This window comes from Balaenoptera musculus, chromosome 13 (assembly GCF_009873245.2).
Source record: "Balaenoptera musculus isolate JJ_BM4_2016_0621 chromosome 13, mBalMus1.pri.v3, whole genome shotgun sequence".
Lineage (NCBI taxonomy): Eukaryota > Metazoa > Chordata > Mammalia > Artiodactyla > Balaenopteridae > Balaenoptera > Balaenoptera musculus.
The window spans coordinates 55,366,039-55,385,184 of record NC_045797.1 but is presented as its reverse complement, the minus strand read 5'-3'; the positions used below and the strand labels follow the sequence as shown (position 1 = coordinate 55,385,184).

The following is a 19,146-nucleotide window of genomic DNA, read 5'->3' as shown; positions in this document are numbered from 1 at the left end:
TTTCCTGATGGGAGGGACTAGTGGTGGGTAGAGTTGACTGTTGCTCTGGTGGGCAGAGCTCAGTAAAACTTTAATCCGCTTGACTGTTGATGGGTGGGGCTGGGTTCCCTCCCTGTTGCTTGTTTGGCCTGAGGTGACCCAACACTGGAGCCTACCTGGGCTCTTTTGTGGGGCTAATGGCGGACTCTGGGAGGGCTCACACCAAGGAGTACTTCCCAGAACTTCTGCTTCCAGTGTCCTTGTCTCCTCGGTGAGCCACAGCCAACCCCTGCCTCTGCAGGACACCCTCCAACACCAGCCAGTAGGTCTAGTTCAGTCTCCCCTGCGGTCACTGCTCCTTCCCTTGGGTCCCGATGCGCACACTACTTTGTGTGCGCCCTCCAAGAGTGGAGTCTCTGTTTACCCCAGTCCCGTCAAAGTCCTGCAGTCAAATCCCACTAGACTTCAAATTCTGATTCTCTAGGAATTCCTCCTCCCGTTGCTGGACCCCCAGGTTGGGAAGCCTGATGTGGGGCTCAGAACCTTCACTCTAGTGGGTGGACTTCTGTGGTATAAGTGTTCTCCAGTCTGTGAGTCACCCACCCAGCAGTTATGGGATTTGATTTTAGTGTGATTGAGCCCCTCCTACCATCTCATTGTGGCTTCTCCTTTGTCTTTGGATGTGGGGTATCTTTTTTGGTGAGTTCCAGTTTCTTCCTGTTGATGATTGTCCAGCAGCTAGTTGTGATTCTGGTGTTCTCACAAGTGGGAGTGAGAGCACGTCCTTCTACTCTGCCATCTTGGTTCCTAATCCCCTTATTCTTTTTTAAAAATTCATTTTATTTTATTTTATTTTGGCCACACCGCGCGGCATGCAGGATCTTAGTTCCCCGACCAGGGATCGAACCCACACCCCCTGCAGTGGAAGTGTGGATTTTTAACCACTGGACTGCCAAGGAAGTCCCCAAGATTTGTTCTTTTGTCTACAACATTTATGTGTCCTTTTTCTTTTTTTTTTTTTTTTTTTAATATTATTTATTTGGTTGCACCAGCTCTTAGTTGTGGCCAGCGGGCTCCGCAGTTGTGGTATGTGAACTCTTAGTTGCGGCATGCATGTGGGATCTAGTTCCCTGACCAGGGATTGAACCCAGGCCCCCTGCATTGGGAGTGTGGAATCTTATCCACTGTGCCACCAGGGGAGTCACCATTTATGGGTCTTGGTTTCCTGCTCTAACTATTCTAGGTTCAACTTCACTTGGACTTTTTCTGTATGTTCTTGTGTTGAGATTATATTATTTTCAGTTGCAGAAAATTGACATCTTTTAGAAGTCAAAAGCAGGAAGAAGTCATTGTCTCTTGTTATTTCAGATGCCATGACCTGCACCTTTAATCCTGTTTGCCTGGTGGTATCATGCCTTCTACTTTGATGTTAAAATATAAGATCTCGAGGCATTTCTGTAAAAATGAATGGAAGTGGTTAAAAATTAGTAATATGTTGATGAGTTTTGCAGATTGTTTTCTAAGAGCAACATATGAAAGGCTGCTAAGTTGTTTTGTGCCATTAAATGAAAATGGATTCATTGTTTAGTTGAATTTGAAGAATTGGGCTCTTATTTTTCTTTCAGTGTTCACAGGCCTGCACAGGTCAGGTTAGTACTTTTCTCTATCAGGTGATCAGACCATGGATCTGGAGACCATGGAGAGGGCAGGGTTGTGGAACTTCTGGGACCTGGGTAGCTTGTTCAGGTGATTTTCTCTGTGGCTTGTCCTGTGAGGACTGCAGTTGGCTTTCATCATTCCTATCTGACACATCTGTTTATCCAAGACAATATATGCCACTTATCAAATCACCAGTAATATTTTGGGAGCAGGTAATTAAGCTGCCTGCAGGATTGTTGGATATAACTTCCTCATTTTCAGGTAGCTGGGCTGTGAATTTCAAACATGGCTAGTCTAAGACATATAATGAGATTTATAATTGTTAAAACATTAAAGCCACAGAGGCTTCATAGATTTCACCTTCGTTTCAGTAAAATGGGAAGTATACTTAGTGCAATTTGCAAAGAAAAAAAAATTAGTGTGCAGTAATCCTTACATTCACTCCCCTGTCCCCCTGCATTGTGGATACAAAATTACTTAGAACAAAGTAAACCCTGAAGTAGTTACTTAAGTAGTAGTTCTTGGACTTTCTAGCCTGTTACTTCCTGTTCATGACTGGAAGGGCCAAGTGCCATGTGCACTGTTAGGGAGCTATTGCTGGAACAAAGCCTCTGTCTCGGAGAATAGGTAATTGCAGAGATACTGGATTTCTCTTTTGTCTGGACTCTGAGGACTAAAGCATGTTGGAGGGTAGGATTCTAGATAAAAGCTTTTTGAGTTTTTGGGGGCCTTAGAAATCTTCTGGGATAGACTATATTAGAGATAATGGTTAAGTAACTTATATAAGACTAGAAACTTAGGTTTCCTCATGCTAAATTCTGGTTCTAAGAAAGGTCAGGCTATGTTGATTAGTAAGGAGGAAATTGCATGCTGGAACATCTCTAATTCTGTATTATATCCGGTCTTTTAAAAATGCAATTCTGATTTTGCTGTCCCCTATCTTATATCCTCTTAGTGGCTTTCAGTTGCACTTACAGCAAAAACCCAGATCCTTAAAACAGTCCCCAGGCCTTGGCAGTCACCATTCTACTTTACATCTCTCTGGATTTGACTACTCTAGGTACCTCATGTAAGTGGAACCATAAAATATTTGCCCCTTTGTGGCTTGCTTATTTCACTTAGCATAACATCTTCAAAGGCCATCCATGTTGCAGCATATGTCAGCATTTCCTTCCTTTTTAAGGCTGAATAATAATCCACTGTATGTGTATATTACATTTTGTTTATCCATTCATCTGTCAATAGAAACTTGGGTTGCTTCTACCTTTTGGCTATTGTGAATAATGCTGCTATGGACCTGGGTGTACCAATGGATTTACTTTTGTGATTCTGTTTTTCCCCTTAGATCTATAGCTTTTGATCCTTATAGCCTTATGCAAGTTACATAACCTCCCTGTGTCTGAGTTTCCTCATCTGCAGTGGAAATAAAATCTATCTGCCCTGAGGTTATGGATTGACAAGAAGAGGGTATGCAGACATACCCCTATAAGTTGCTGATATATGTATCCAAGCATATAGAACTTGATGGAACTGCACTGGCTCCCCAGAGCATGCCTTGGGCCTGGGCCCCTGCGTTCTCTGGAACAGCGTAGAGCTCCCTGTGCCATTGGCTGTCCAGGTTGGGTGGAAGACAACTGATTTACTGCTATGTCACAAGTCTTTTTGAGCTTCCATCAGTATTCTAGAAGAAATTACGTTCAGCAGTTTATGCACCTTCATTTAAGGTAATGTTTACAAACACTGGGCTCTTCTGGCTCTTGAGGCCCCGTCCTCACTAGGAGAGAAAGTAGGTGGTGCCTCAGTGTCCTCCTCCAGCCTCTGGAAAAGTCTGTCTCTGACTTACCTTGTGATATCAACTTGAGGATTAAACAAGATAATACTTGTAGATCATTTGGAACAGTATCTGGCACAATGTAAGAGCTCAATAAATATTAGTTGTTATTGTTGAGCTGATGATAACAATGATGCATTCCCCGCCCCCCCCATCTTTGCTGAGTCTCATTTACTTTCTTCTGATTTTATAGCATTATCGATTGTCTGAAAGTGGTTTTTTCATGCCATATTTATTATCATTGTAGTAGGTTATCAAGTTTGAATATGGTCATTAGGCTATAATTAACCACACATATTAATATAATTGTTACAAGGAAATCACTATACAGTTTAAAATCTTCCACTTAAAACAAGCTATACTTTTTACAATAAAAATTTTCCCATCAAGAAGAACTTAGAAAAGATAATTAACTTATTTTTCTGATAAGAGAAAGTTGATTTAACCAACAATAGTTTTACTCTTCAGTTACTCTTTGTAAAAATGCCAGCTGTTGACCATGCACTTCACTCTCTTTATTTGTGATTCCTGTTCAAATCACACACTTCATTTAGGGCTTTGAGGAATTGAGAACAGTTTGGAAATCATAGTCATTACATCGTTTATAGAAATTGTACTCAGCAGAATATATGAATCTTTTGATTAACATTTTAGGCATCAACTTACATAAAAAAAGCTAGTCTTCAAAATGAATATAAAATTGATTAAATGAGAATTCATATAATTTTTAAAACTCAGTTTGCTAAAACTTATGAGTACTATCCATGTTTCCAAGACTGTAAAATTAGAATTTGAACTAGTGGACTACCACTGCAGTAAAAAATATGAAACGTGAAATTTTCCTTCCTTCTAAATACATCATTAAGGCAATAATATTCTACATTAGGCACATTTCCTTTTTGTCTGATGATGTATTGCAGATAAGAATTTTAAAATGATATTAAACGGGCTTAGAGACACTGCAGACTGTCTTAGGGGGAATTGTCTGCTTGTGTTAAGGTCTGTTTATCCATCTCTTTCTTTTAAATTTAAGCTTAAATTTGTTTTTGTTTTATTTTTTGTTTTGAGTGTATGTCGCCTTTTACTTTACTTTTCTCCCATGCATTTGACAACTAATACAAGAAACATTAGAAAGTCACTGTAGAATTGAACTATGGAGAAATATAATGAAAATTGTTTTAACTTCTTTGTCTAGGGTGAAGAGATTTGGATTTTACAAGTGTGAGTTAATGAAGTCTTGTTATAATTTCTTAAAACTTGTTATTTTTGTATTTTGAGACAATACAAAAATAGTACTAAGACTTCCTGTATTCCCTTCACCCAGATTCCCCAAATGTTTACATCTACCACGTTTCCTTTATCATTCTTTCTCTGTATACATATTATTATTATTTCTGAACAGTTTGAGAGTAAGTTACAGAATGGATGTCCCTTTATCGCTAAGTATTATTTGAGGAGGTATTTCCTAAAAGAACAAGGATATTTTCTCACTTAACCACAATACAATTTGCAGATTCAGGAAATGAACATTGTTATAGTACTGTAACAATAGTACTATAACGATTTAAAAGTACTAACAATTTATAGTACTATAAATCTGGCTTTAGTCAGATTCGTAGTTGTCTCAGTAACGTCCTTTATAATAAGAGAAAAAAATTTTTTTTCTCATTCAAGATCTACTTGAGAATCACTTACTGCATTTACTTGTCATATCTCTTTAATTTCCTTCAATCCTGAACGGTTCTTCATTTTTTCTCTCTTCTGTGACCATGGCATTTTGAAGAGCACAGGCCATTTATTTTGTAGCATGTCCCTCCATTTGGGTTGTGGTTATAATTTGATTAATAATTAGAGTAAGTTTTTATTCTATTAAAGTCCCTTTTGGTCAGTTACATCAGGAGATTTTCCATTTTTCCTTAGGTTCTCCAATTTTTCATAGGTTTTTTTTTTTGGCCACATGGTGCAGCTTGTGGGATCTTAGTTCCCTGACCAGGGATCGAACCTGGGCTCCAGCAGTGAAAGCACAGAGTCCTGACCACTGGACCACCAGGGAATTCCCTGATAGTTTTTTTATTAGGAAATTTTTTGATGCCTGTAGTTATAAATAGCTTTTTATTCCTGTTATTGTTTATGTGTCATTTCCCATTTTTTCCTTGATAGTTTTGCCAGAAATTTCTCTTTTATTGTCTAGAAGAATGAAATTTTAGTTTAGTTGATCATCTTTATTGTATGTCTGTTTTCTATTTAATTTAGTTTTGCTCTTTATTATTTTCTTCCTTCTACCTTTCTTTGGCTTTACCCTGATATTAACTATACCAGCTTTACAAGACCAATTTTTAGCCCATTAATTTCATTTATCTACCTTTCTGTTATTAGTAATTAAGATTATAAATGTCCCTCTGTATCTCATATTTTTATATGTAGTATTTTCTTTATCACTTGGTTCTAAGTATTTCCTAATTTACTTTATAATTTTGCATTTGACTGAGAGTTAATTTCCAAGGAAATGTGGTTCTATCTAAATAAATAAATCTAAATTGCTTTGGGGGTTGTGATCAGAGAACATGTATGACACCAATTATTTTAACATATCGTGATTTCCTTTAGGGCCTGGAATATAATCTTCCTGAGGCTTTTGCTCCCTAGGTCTTGCCCACTTTCACCTCAGCCTAGTCACAGCTAACTTTCTGTTTGGTCTGTTCTCTCTTGTAGCAGTTTAGAAAACACCTCAAAGTTAAAGCTCGGGTCAGTGTGGAAGCTCATCTCTCATACTTCCTCTTCCTGAACGATCTTAGCCTCTCCTTCTTGCCTGCATTGCTTATTCTCCAGTGTCTCCACATAGTTGTATTCCATATTTGCCTGGTTTGTGTCTGGAATCAGAGCTGGGGGGAAGAACCCACAGTTATGCTCAGGGTAGGTTTGAAAGTGACATTAGGGCCATGGGGCTACTATGGCCTGCCGCCCCTGGAGCTTTCTCGTGATAATAATCAAAAGGTATGAGTACACATAAGAACATAGCTCTTGGGTGTCTTATAGATTGATCTGAGTGAATGACAACCAAGTCTTAACAAATCTGATTAGGAGTGAGGGATTTTGCTTTGAGTACTGTGCATTGAAGCAAAAGTTGACTGGATGGCATACTTCTCATATATATAAATTTTTGCCTTGATCGTGGTTTGAGGTTTACTCATGAGAGTTTATATTTCTACTTGGAAAAAACCATATGCTCATTAATTTTAAAATAGATTTGATGGTCTGAATGCTATAATTTGTGCTGGAGTTATACATGTAAAATTTTTGTAAAACTCTTAACTGAGCAAATCAGTAGTATTGAATATATATGTGTATCAGTTACCCATAGCCAAAATAATGTTACATGTTACAGATTGGGTTCCTGGGAAACAGATTCTGAGAGGAGATTTGCATGCTGGAAGTTTATTAGGGAGTACTCTTGGGATCAACACCTGTGGAAGAGAAGGGAAGGAGGCAGGATTGAACAGAGGGAGAAGGTGGGCTCTGATACAGTGTGAGTGAAGGCCTCACCCTTTACACTCCTGCATCATTGGAAGCTGGCTGCCCCAGGAAGAGGGCATGACCTTGGGCGATGAACCTTTCTTAATTTGAGATCATTCCAAAGAGGAGCAGCAGCTGTAGGCTGTTTGCTCACAGCATTTCTAAGCATTGGGTGAATAAGCTCTTAATTCTCAAAAGGGAAAATGCAGTATCTATTACAATGCCCAGAATTTCATTGGCTTATAAACAACAAACATTAATTTCTCATGCACCCCTGTACAGATTGTCTAGGATTCTGCTGAACTGTACTGTGCTGATTCGGGTGAGAAGCTGCAGGTTAGGTCCACATCTGGTCCATGTGTCTCTCATCCTCTGTTGACAAAAGTCAGTAGCACAAGTCCAAATGCACGGACTCATGTCAGGGCTCTGTTATGTCACACATCTTAACAGCCAGTTGGCCACACAAGTCACATGGCCAGGCCCAACCTCAGCAGAGTGGAAGAATATGCTCCCTTGGAGGTCCAGGAGAGGGAGTGAATTTTTGCCAAACAATGGTCCAGTTTACCCAAGTGTGATTCTGCTTAATGAACAAAAGATGAGAATTCCACTGCCAAGATTTCATTGTCACTCTTTCTCCTAAAATACTTCTGTTTGTCATCTCCATCTGTTTTGAATGAGATGAAATGTGACAACACCTTCACCACTATTTGGCAGAGAGAACAGCTTGTGCTGAGTTCTTATGATTTTTAAAATTTAGATTTGAATGGATTTGTGTGTATCTATATCTCTATTGAAAAGATGGTATCTTTGCAAAGTATTTATCTGGAGGGAGGATTTTCAGTTTCAAGTTCTTTATCTTATTTTAAATTGAGGTATACATATAATAAAGTGTATTAAGTACACTTAGGTGCACAGCTTATAAATTTTTACCTATGTCTACATCCATATAACCACCACCCAGATGTAGATGATGAACAGGGTTCCCTCATGCTTCTTCCCAGTCAATGATCCCCTCTTCTGAGGTAATCATTATTCTGACTTTTCTCATCATAAATTAATTGTTATTTTTCTCAAAATTCATAAAAATGGAATCAGCCAGTATGTTCTCTTATATGTCTGGCTCTTTGAGTTTTTATCTTAACTGATAAACTATAAGTTGTTGGTTACATTGTCAAACCTCTATGTCTTTTCTTAGCTTATTTCTGTGAGTCTTCACTGGATGTTGTCTCTTGTTTTAGAAACTATATTTTGTGTTTTACTTACTTATTAGCTTTTTGTGGTTGGATTAGACTATACAGAAGTTCATTCAGAAGAAGCTTCTATGTATGTCAGAAAGATGGAGTTAATATGGACTCCTAGCAAACAATGTGATCCTCTGGTTTCCTTTGTAAAGCTGGTCATTGATTTTTAACAGGATTATTCCTTAGGCATTCCACAGTACCTGTGTCTCATGGGATGTTTATTTTCTACACATACTGATCATTACTGCACTTTCCCCTAGGCTGTGGTCTAAATGTGTGGGCTATGGAGGTTTCATAGCTGTGGTCAGCCTTAGTCCGACTCACTCTTTCCATTTGATTTGTGACACAATGCAGGAGCTAGTTTTCAAAAGCAAATGCTTACTTAAGTGTTCAGTAACACAAACACACTCTGTACAGAACAGAACCTTTAAAAACAACCTGATCACTTGGGATTTTGGTCACAATCACTTATAGAGGCTAGGATATTACTTTGGTACTTGAAGCCTTATTAGATAATAGCCCATCGTCATTTTAAAAAGTGCCTATAAGGAAGGCATTTGCATTCATCTAACATGAACAAAAGACTGAAAATCCATTCATGCTTTGAGTGGTTGGTATAACAACAGCTGAGAAAAGCTCATTTAATTCTGTGACTTTTGGTTTCAGAGCACCTGTTCAATATAAAAATTACTTGTATCTCCTGAGGAATCTCAGCAGCAGTTAATTTGTATAATTATTGATTTTGAATACTATTTTGTTTTTAGTTATCCACTGTAAATTTAGGAGTTTTAAAAATAGTTGTTTATGGAAATATATTATTATTTGAAGGGACCCCTCAATGCTGTTGATCTTTGCATTTTCATAGATCAGGTATCTAGAAACAATAGTTTTTTAGTTTCAGGGATGGTGTTAAGAGTGTATAACTGTAACATGCAGTTAAAACTGCTGAATCTGTCAAGTGAGAGGTTAGCTAGAGAAGTGGAATTTAGTTGATTCTGAAGTTTGCAGAGCATAAGGGAAGAATCAAGATCAGTTCTAACATTTTTGTAACCCTTGCTGCAGAAGGGTGAGAAGAAATTCACTTGAAAGTTGAAGTTATTATTCCACGATTGTGACACATATAGCAAAAGACTGCACATGGTCAGTATGGTCTTAGCTGTGATTATAACTAGGAAATTGATAATGAAATCCCTACTTGCTTTTGTTTTGTGGAATCCAATGATTTATTTTAGGGGAGATGTCAACCCTTGTTAAAGCAGTTAGTTACTGTTCCTAATCATGCCCTAAATCCTGCCTTTAGCTCTGTCAACAAATTCATATTCAGCATCTTTACGTATCACAGTATAAATACATACTTTTAATGTGTATTTTAGCTAATAATTTTTTTCTCTTTAATAGATGTTAGTTGATACTGGAGCTTATTTTATGCTTTTGTACCAGTAGGGAACTGTCCACTGTCCCCTACCAGATATTTTGGGATCACTTATAATTTAAATTTTTAAGAAACATAGATGTGACTCTATCCTCATTTATGCAATTTTTAATAATTATCAGAAGATACTTTGTGTAAAAGGTGTAAAACTTGGCTTTCACATGTTAGAAAGTTTAAACAGAACTAGTTCTCACTTGGCAAGGATTTGATCACCAACCAAATCTGTACCACACCTATATGCTTATCCAGACACAACTGATTGTCCTGTTCAGCAGTTTTCCTGCTACACATACAAATACGCATGCATATTATGAATAGATCTTTTTAAAATAAGCTAGACCCAAGGTACTTCTGAAAAAAGCCACTTATATTATCCTAATCTATCTTTCCTCCTTTCAAATCACTCACCCTTGAAATATATATGAAATCCACACTGGCCTAGGTAGCTGTTCCAAGCAAGCCTGGTCATCTATTCTTGGTCTTACAGAATTTCAACCAAGTTACTGTTTTTACATGGATATATAATTTTGTTTGTTTTGTTTTGTTTAACATGGATGTGTAATTTTGTCTTAACCATCATTCTCAGTTTCATTGTTTTTTCTCCATCTCTTGTTCTTAGTATATCATTCTCTTACTGCAACCTGAGAATATTTTTTCTCACTCTGATACATCCTCTGTCTACATATTTTTCCCTTGTCAAGGAAGGCTGTGCCAACCTTATACAATAGCTGAAGTGACTCTGGCACTTTTAACCAAAAGGATGATGGAACTTACTGGGTTCCCATTTTCATTCCTGGAGGTCCTAGATCTTCATAGTTAGGTTGCTGTAACAAACAAATGCATTTAAAAAAAATACATACCTTAAAAGGTACAAATCAACATGTTCTTAAAAGCAATATGTGATGTTATAAATAACTGAATAAATCCATTGTTTAAATTTTTTTCTTAATTGTGTTACTAAAAAAGTAAATACTAAGTTTATTGTTGCTAATTACGTGCATCATGCATTTTAATATTTCTGTTCTTAAATAATCTAGCAAGTTTGCATTTCTGGCTGATCTTTTCTCTCCATTTTCTTTGTTTTTTTTTAGTTTCATGCTATGGATACGTTGTATAGGCACAGCTATGATTTGAGCAGTGCAATTAGTGTCTTAGTACCACTTGGGGGACCTGTTTTATGCAGAGATGAAATGGAAGAATGGTCGGCCTCTGAAGCTAGTTTATTTGAAGAGGCACTGGAAAAATATGGCAAAGACTTCAACGACATACGTCAAGACTTTGTAAGTAGAAAATTGTGAATTAAATAAAAGTTGGGGTGGGAATATTTTATCTGTTTTAAAAATTTGGGAAATCTTAAACTATTCATATAGCAAGCCTGTGACGTAGTAATTTTCATCTGCTCAACGTAGAATGCAGACCAGTGTTGTGGAGGGAGAAATTCACATTTGTCTTGAGCAGTAATTGTAAGACTCAGGGTCAGGAGGCCCTGAGTTCTTGCTATAAACCTTGGCAATATGAATTAATCCTCTTCACCTCTCTCTGAGTTCCAAGTTAAAAATATGCACAGCTTTTCTAACCATTTGCACTAAATATTTCTGATCTCTGCTTTTTAAGCTTGTTGCCCTCCTTTAGGCCTTCAGTATTTTTCTAGTTATCTTACTAATCATTGAGCCTGAATTTGATACAGACCTCTATTATAGAAACGACCTGTATCAAGCAGAGCAGAAGAATTTGCTTTATGGGTTTTCGATATTTACTCTTCTTGATGATATGCAGGATCTTACTTGCATTTTAAATACTAGGTAATCTTGTCTACTGTTATGTACTTCCTTTTTCTTTGTATTTATGGAATTGCTGGCTTTAATTAAGCTTACAATCTCTTTGAAATGGGGAAATTTCTATTTGAGAAGTTCATAAATAGCTTTCTATAGCAGCCATTCTTTTTTTAAAAAAATATTTATTTATGTATTCATTTATTTATTTGGCTGCCTCGGGTCTTAATTGTGGTGCATGGGATCTTAGTTGCGGCGTGTGGGATCTTAGTTGCAGCACGCAGGCTCTCTGTTGCGGTGCACAGGCTTCTCTCTAGTGGCGCACGGGCTTAGTAGTTGCAGTGCATGGTCTCTAGAGCGTGCGGGCTCAGTGGTTTTGGCACATGGGCTCTCTAGTTGTGGCAAGCGGGCTCTAGAGCACACGGCTTAGTTGCCCCACCTCATGCAGCATCTTAGTTCCCCGACCTGGGATCAAACCAGCATCCCCTGCATTGCAAGGCAATTCTTAACCACTGGACCACCAGGGAAGTCCCAGCAGCCATTCTTTTTTAAAAATTATGAAAATAGACTCATTATAGCCTATGAAGTATTTAATGTGAACCAGGATCCTGCCTTTTATGTTGTTGCATCTTTTTTTAATTATTTCTGAAGGAAAATTTTACTTATCTATATGAGTTGATATATTAAATCCTAAACATGATAATTAAAGCTGTTAGTGTCACTGGCATTTGTTTTGGCAAAACTTTACTGACACCCATATGTCATGGTTTCAATTTACAGGGTGTGCAGCTGGGAATTTAAAATGCATTGGTGGCATTTAGCTTCAGGTGGTCAGAATAACACAACAGTGCAATGCTACTAATATAATATAGCTACACCACTAAATAGAAACCACAAAAACAAAACCCCCTAAAGAACAAAGGCTGCAGGCCTGATAAAGGAGTAGAAGATGAGAAATACTAAAATGAAACTAGTTTTCCCTGCACTGAGTGTGACATGCTCATTTTATGCCCTGATCACCATTCTGAACTCAGTTCAATTCAACAAATGTTTATTGAGCATCTGCAACATACCAGGCCCTTAAGTGTGCACTAGACATGCATCAGAAATGTAATGTGGTCCTTACTTTAGGGAATGATTCATAGTCCAGATCAAGAGATTGAAAGATAAGCCCTCAAATAAAATATAATGTAATTATTTCTGTCAGTAGTAAGAACGAGTATTATGGAAGTGGTGGGAAGGGAACTATTAGTTGTGCCAGTCTACTCAGGAGTGTCTTCACGGAGTTAACTGGCATTTCAGCTGGACCTCTGATGGTAAAGGGAGAAAACAGCAGATTGACGGGTATACACTGAGCTGTGAAACTTTTAGACAGCCCTCCTGGGCACTTAATACAGGACTAGGAAATAACTCTGAACAGTAGCTTGGTGCAATATACTTGGACATAGAGGCTGGCATTCATAGAAGGTAAAATAACGGTGTGAAAATGAGTGTAACAGCCATAATGCTGTTAAATGGTTTTTTGTTACCTTCATGATCTAACAAAATTCTTGTAAATTTGTGGCATGATAAAGTTTTCTGAAGGTGGTTGGAATGCTTGTTGATGAGACAGTCCACATTAGGTTTGTTGTATTTTGGAGCTTGGTATTGGCCGCCAGTGTCAAAAAGCTTAGATAGACCATCAGGAGGCTAACTCTTCAGAGGGTTTGTGTTTTGTGTAGTTTTGGGTGTTTGTTTGTTTTTTTAGATCTTTAGGCTTTGTTTTATTTATTTATTTTTATTGAAATATAGTTGATTTACAGTGTTAATTTCAACTATACAACAGTGATTCAGTCATATATATATATATATATATATACACACACACACACACACATACACACACATACATTTTTAAAAATATTCTTTTCCATTATGGTTTATCACAGAATATTGAATATGGTTCCTTGTGCTCTACAGTAGGACCTTGTTCATCCATTCTATATACAATAGTTTGCATTTGCTAACCCCGTTTTGGTATTTTTAACTTACTATCTCTCCCTTCCACCACCCTATACTTGTAAAGTAATGTATAAACCTACAGGCCATATTTGACAAGCCTACAGCTAACATCATCCTCATTGGTGAAAAGCAGGTACATGAAAAGGTGTTCAAGGGACTTCCCTAGTGGTCCAGTGTTAAGACTCCTTGCTTGCACTGCAGGGGGTGAGGGTTTGATCCCTGGTCGGGGAACTAAGGTCCTGTATGCTGTGTGGTGTGGTCAAAACAAACAAACAAAAAAGGTGTTCAGCATCACTAATCATCAGGGAAAACCACCATGAGATATTGCCTCATACCTGTTAGGATGGCTATTATTTTTTAAAAAATGAGAGATAACAGACGTTGGTGAGGATGTGGAGAAGCATTGGCATTAATTCTTCTTTAAATGTTTGGTGAAGTCATCTGGTCCTGGGCTTTTCTTTGTTGGAAGGTTTTTGATTACTGATTCAGTCTTCTGTTCACATTTTCTATTTCTTCATGATTCAGTCTGGATAGGTTATATATTTCTAGGAATTTATCCATTTTTTCTAGATTATCCAATTTGTTGGCATGTAATTGTTCATAGCAGTCTCTTAGGATCCTTTTATGATTTCTGCGGTATCATTTGTAATGTCTCTTCTTTCACTTCTGATTTTATTTATTTCAATCTTCTCTCTTTTTTCTTAGTATAGCCAGTGGTTTGTCAATTTTGTTTATCTTTTCAAAAAACCGGCTCTTAGTCTATAGATCTTTTCTGTTGTTTTCCTTGTTTCTACTTCATTTATTTCTGCTGTGATCTTCTTTTTCTGCTAATTAGAATCACTCTCTTTTCATTCTTTGTTTATCCTTTCCTCCTCTGACTGGATAATTTCTAATGACCTGTCTTTGAGTTCACAGATTTTTCTGCTTGATCAAGTCTGTTGTTGATGATCTGCATTGTATTTTTCACTTAATTCATTGTATTCTTCAGCTTTAGAATTTGTTTGGGTTTTCTAAAATAATTTCTCTCTGTTGAACTTCTTGTTTTGTTTGTATATTGTTTTCCTAATTTCATTGAGTTTTCTATCTGCATTTTCTTGTAGCTCACTCAACTTCGTTAAAACAATTCTTCTGAATTCTTTGGGAAATCCTAGATCTCTATTTCTGTGGGGTCAGTTCCTGGAAAATTACTGTGTTCCTTTGCGGGTGTCATGTTTCTTTAATTTTTCATGTTTCTCATAACCTCGTGTTAATCTCTGTGCATTTGGCTGAGCAGACATTGCAGACTTTACAGACTGGTTTTAGTGGGGAAAGACCTTCACCTGCAGGTGGGTGCAAGGGTACCAGGCAAGTGGAGTGCATTGGTTCTAGCTCCTGGGAAGGCCCATTGGCATAGCGCACATTCAGCTTTATCAGCTGAGGTCAGTGTCAGTAAAGATTGCAACGGCCAAGGGTGCAGGTGTCTGCTGCAACAGAGAGGGCTGTTGGGGTCTTCAGTGGCAAAGGCTGCTGGGGACCTCCTGATCTCTCTTTCTCCCACAACGTATGTCATGGGCGAGGGGATGTCTCTTGGCTCTGGGTCTGGCTTGGAGTGCCCTCATGGTGGCAGTGGTGCCTGAGGCGTGGGCATGCTTGGATCAGCCCCTGAGCCGGGAGTGGAGTGTGTGTGCTCACAGAGTGACTGAAGCATACGATCTGGTGCCTGTGATGTGAGCGCATGTCGAGCAGCCAGGGCTCTGGGCTCTGGGGTGTGCACATCTTCTGGAAGGAGTGCAGCAGCATCTCCTTCTCTAGGAGGCCAGCAGCAGCAGTGGCTCTTGGTTACCTCGGTGGCAGGAGCTGCCGGTTTCTTCTGCACAGGAGCCTGCTGAGGTCCACTCCAACAAACACTACAGAGTCCTCTACTGTGCGAGCTGTAAGGATTCTTCAGCAGCTGTCTCGGGTGCTGCTGAGGTCCTCAGTGACCAGGGCTGCCAGGCTCCTCTGCAGAGCAGGCCACTGGTGACTGCAGTGGTGTCCAGTGTGTGGCTTATACTGATAGCCTCCACCCTTCGTTGTTCTTAGCTGTTTCCAGATGTCTCAGCTAAAGTCCGTCTCCTCAGTGATCCTCTCTGTGTACTCTCTGTGCAGTTACTCTCCATTTTTTGCTGCACTGTGTTGCTGTAGGTTCTTCTTTGACTCTTGCATCTTCCCAGGGCAATTTTCATTTGTTGATAGCTATCTAATTATTGTTTTTTGTGGGGTTACAAAGGCTGCTATGTCCTCCTCTCTCTTGCTGGCGTATCTCTTCCTGTCCATTTTGTCTAGTTGGTTGTCATAAAGTTGTTCATAATTTCATTATACTTTTAAGTTCTGTGGGATGGATTTGTAGTGATGTCCCCTCAGATATTTCTGATACTGGTAATTTAGCTTTTCTTACTTTTTTCCTCATCAGTCTGGCTAGGGGTTTATCAATCTTATTGATCTTTGCAAAGAACCAGTTTTTAAAAAATAACTAATTAATTAATTAATTTTTGCCTGCATTGGGTCTTCGTTGCTGCACGTGGGCTTTCTCTAGTTGTGGTGAGCGGGAGCTTCTCTTGTTGCGGAGCACAGGCTGTAGGCGCGTGGGCTTCAGTAGTTGTGGCACACATGCTCAGTAGTTGTAGCACACGACCTCTAGAGCGCAGGCTCAGTAGTTGTGGCACACAGGCCTAGTTGCTCCGTGGCATGTGGGATCTTCCCGGACCAGGGATCGAACCCGTGTCCCCTGCGTTGGGAGGCGGATTCTTAACCACTGCACCACCAGGGAAATCCCAAGAACCAGTTTTTGATTTGATTGATTTTTCTGTTTACTATTCCATTGATTTCTGCTTTTATGTTTATTATTTCTTTCCTTCAGCTTGCTCTGAGCTTATGTGCTTTTGTCTTTTCCTAGTATTTTTTTAAGGTTGGAGCTTAGATCATTAATTTGAAACTTTGCTTCTCATGTAACCATTTATTGTTAATACACTTTTGGCTGACAATGAATTCAGCTTTTGACTGAGAATGACTTCTGCCTTGTCCGAAAAACTTTACTGTCCCCTTTGAAGAGATATTTCATTCTTTATAGAATTCATTAAAAATTCTTTTCCTCTTTCAGTATTCTAAAGATGTCTCTCTATCTGGCTTACGTAGTTTCTGATGAGAAGTTCCTATGCATGTGCATGTTTCTTTTTCTTTGTGCTCAAGATTTTCTCTTTACTTTTGTTTTACTACTACAGTGTGAACCTGTAGTAGTAAACCAAAAGCCCTGGCAGGCTTTTCTTTATAATTATTCTACTTGTAGTTCACTGAGTTTCCTAGAGCTGAGATTTGCTGTTTGTGTGTTAGTTTGTATAATTTGTATTGATCTGTCTTCTAGTGCACTAACTCTTTTCTCAGCTATGTCCAGTATACCGATAAACTTGTTAAAGGAATTCTTCAAATATGATAGCATATTTTCCTAACAGTCATATTTTATTTTTATGCTTTTTATCTCTATGTAAATTCCCCATCTATTCATGTGCATTGTCTACCTTTTCAACTAGATCCTTTAGTATATTAATATAGTCTCTAGTTGGCCAGGTTTGGATTTCATTGTTGTTCTGGTTACCTTCAGTGTACCACTGTACTGGAAGGGTTAATATTTCATGTACGACCTTTATATCTTTGAGCCTCACAGGGCCCCAAAAGCTTAACTGAATCTCCCCATTTTTGCCGGATATGCAAAATCCTTTCCTGCCTGGCTAATTCACCTACACCCCACCCAGCCTTGAACCTAATGGGTTTCACTTCCCTTGCCAGCAGGCAGAATTATTCTCACAAGCCAGTCTCATCCTTCCTCCTGTGGGAACCTTTTTCCGGAACCAGGGCATACCTCACCCTCTTGTTACAGAAAGCCACACTTCCACAGCCCCTACTGGGCTCACTATTCCCAAGTACAACCCCTGTGTGGCCCTACATGGTGTGTAGTGTCCTCTTTCCCCGGACCGTGAGTATAAGTGACTAATAAACTGCTGTCAGTCTCATCTGGTTTGTCTCCGGTGTCATGTGTTGTATGTCTGACCACCTTCCACTGTCTTGAGGGGCGGGTCCCTCCCTCGCTGGTGGGATGAATAGGAGGTGAACTGAGCATCCACAGACTTCATAGTCTTACCTATGCTTAATGTAGGGCCTGGAAAGCAGAAGGGTTTTTTTCTTGTGTTCCTGTCCCATCCTTAGCAGGCCTTGCACTGCAGAGCCTTTCTCCACATTTTGCCCTTCCCCCTGTGGTAGTATGGTGTTGCAGGTCCATGGTGAGGGTGCAGGGAGTTTCTTAGTTGTCCTGTTCCTGCCCAGACTTTGGTAGGCTTTGTGTGCCTGAGTCTCAGCGGTGGAGCTCCCACAGCAATTCTGTTCTTCCCCCAGCTCCCTTGTCGCAACCGGTCTCTGCTTTGTGTAGCCTTTTATTAGCAGGGCTTTTTGGATGTGAGCAAATTTCCTGTCCCCCTCCACTGGCCACCGCACTTTGCCTGGGACTTGGGGGTGGGATGGTTTCTAGTCCGTCTCCAGTGGCAGACACTTCTGCTTTGTATGAGAGAAGGATCTAAGAGAAGGATCTGGGAAGCGGTTTTCTGGCCTGGTCCCCAGTGGCAGCTGATCACCATTGTGCCCACCCACACCACCACCAATGGGCGGGTTGCTTGCCCTGTCCCAGTTCTTTCTGCTGGACATCTGATGGAGGAAAGGGGGTGTGTTGATTCCCTCTGTCCACTGCTTTATTTAGCTTCATCTTCTTATCAAGGTTGATAAGTTGTGTGTTCATTTTCATTCCTTCATTTTTCCTTAAGGTTTCCTTTTTGATCCATGGATTATTTAGAAGTAAGTTCCACATATTTGTAGGTTTTTTCCCCCATATATTTTTTGGTTATGAATTCTGGTTTAATTCTATTGTGTTCAGAAAACGTACTTTGTTAAATACACACACACACACACACACATACACACACACACAAATTTTACATTTTGAAGACTTGATTGATTCTACCGCAGTATATGGTTTGTTTTGGTGAATGCACCATGTGCTCTTGAAAAGAACAGATATTTTGCTGTTAGGTATATTATTCTATAAATGCTACTTGGGTCAAGTTTATTGATAATGTTGTTCAAGTCTTCTGGAGCCTTACTGATTTTCTGCCCACTTGTTGTGTTACTTGTTGAGAGAGCAGTATTAAAAGTCTCTAGCTTATAATTGTAGATTTTTCTGTTTTTCTTTTCAATTGTATTAGGTTTTTGCTTTAGATATGTTGAATCTCTGTTGGTGGGCACGTACATATTTAGGATTGTTATACTCTTGTGATGATTCGACCTTTTTATCTTTACATCATGCTTCTTTATCCATGGGTAATATTCCTTGGGACAAAGTCTAATTTTTCTCCTGTTAATATAACCACTCCAGATTTATTGTTTACATGATATATTTTGTTTCCATCCTTTTACTTTTATCTTATTTATTTCCAAAGTGGGCTTTTTGTAAACAGAATACAGTTGAATCTTTTTCCCCCCCCCCGCAACCAATCTAACAATCTCTGCCTTTTACTTAGAGTGTTTAGACCACTTGCCTTTAATATAATTATTAATAATATAATTATCAGTTTAAATCCATCATTTTACCATGAGTTTTCCATTTGTCCCATTGTTCCTTATTCCCCCCACACACTTTTTTTAAAAAATTTATTTGTT

General features: G+C 38.8%; 1 protein-coding gene across 5 annotated transcripts in view; it reads left to right on the top strand.

Moving 5' to 3' along the window:
- Positions 1-19,146, top strand: part of MTA3 (metastasis associated 1 family member 3) — a 159,086-nt gene that overhangs the window by 94,115 nt on the left and 45,825 nt on the right. For all 5 annotated transcript variants that reach the window (XR_005022451.1, XM_036873680.1, XM_036873682.1 and 2 more), the window contains exon 9: positions 10,747-10,935. Coding sequence is in view for 4 of the 5 variants with exons in the window: in XM_036873680.1 (XP_036729575.1) it covers positions 10,747-10,935 (189 nt within the window). In the remaining variant the exon portion in view is untranslated. The remainder of the gene's footprint in view (positions 1-10,746; positions 10,936-19,146) is intronic.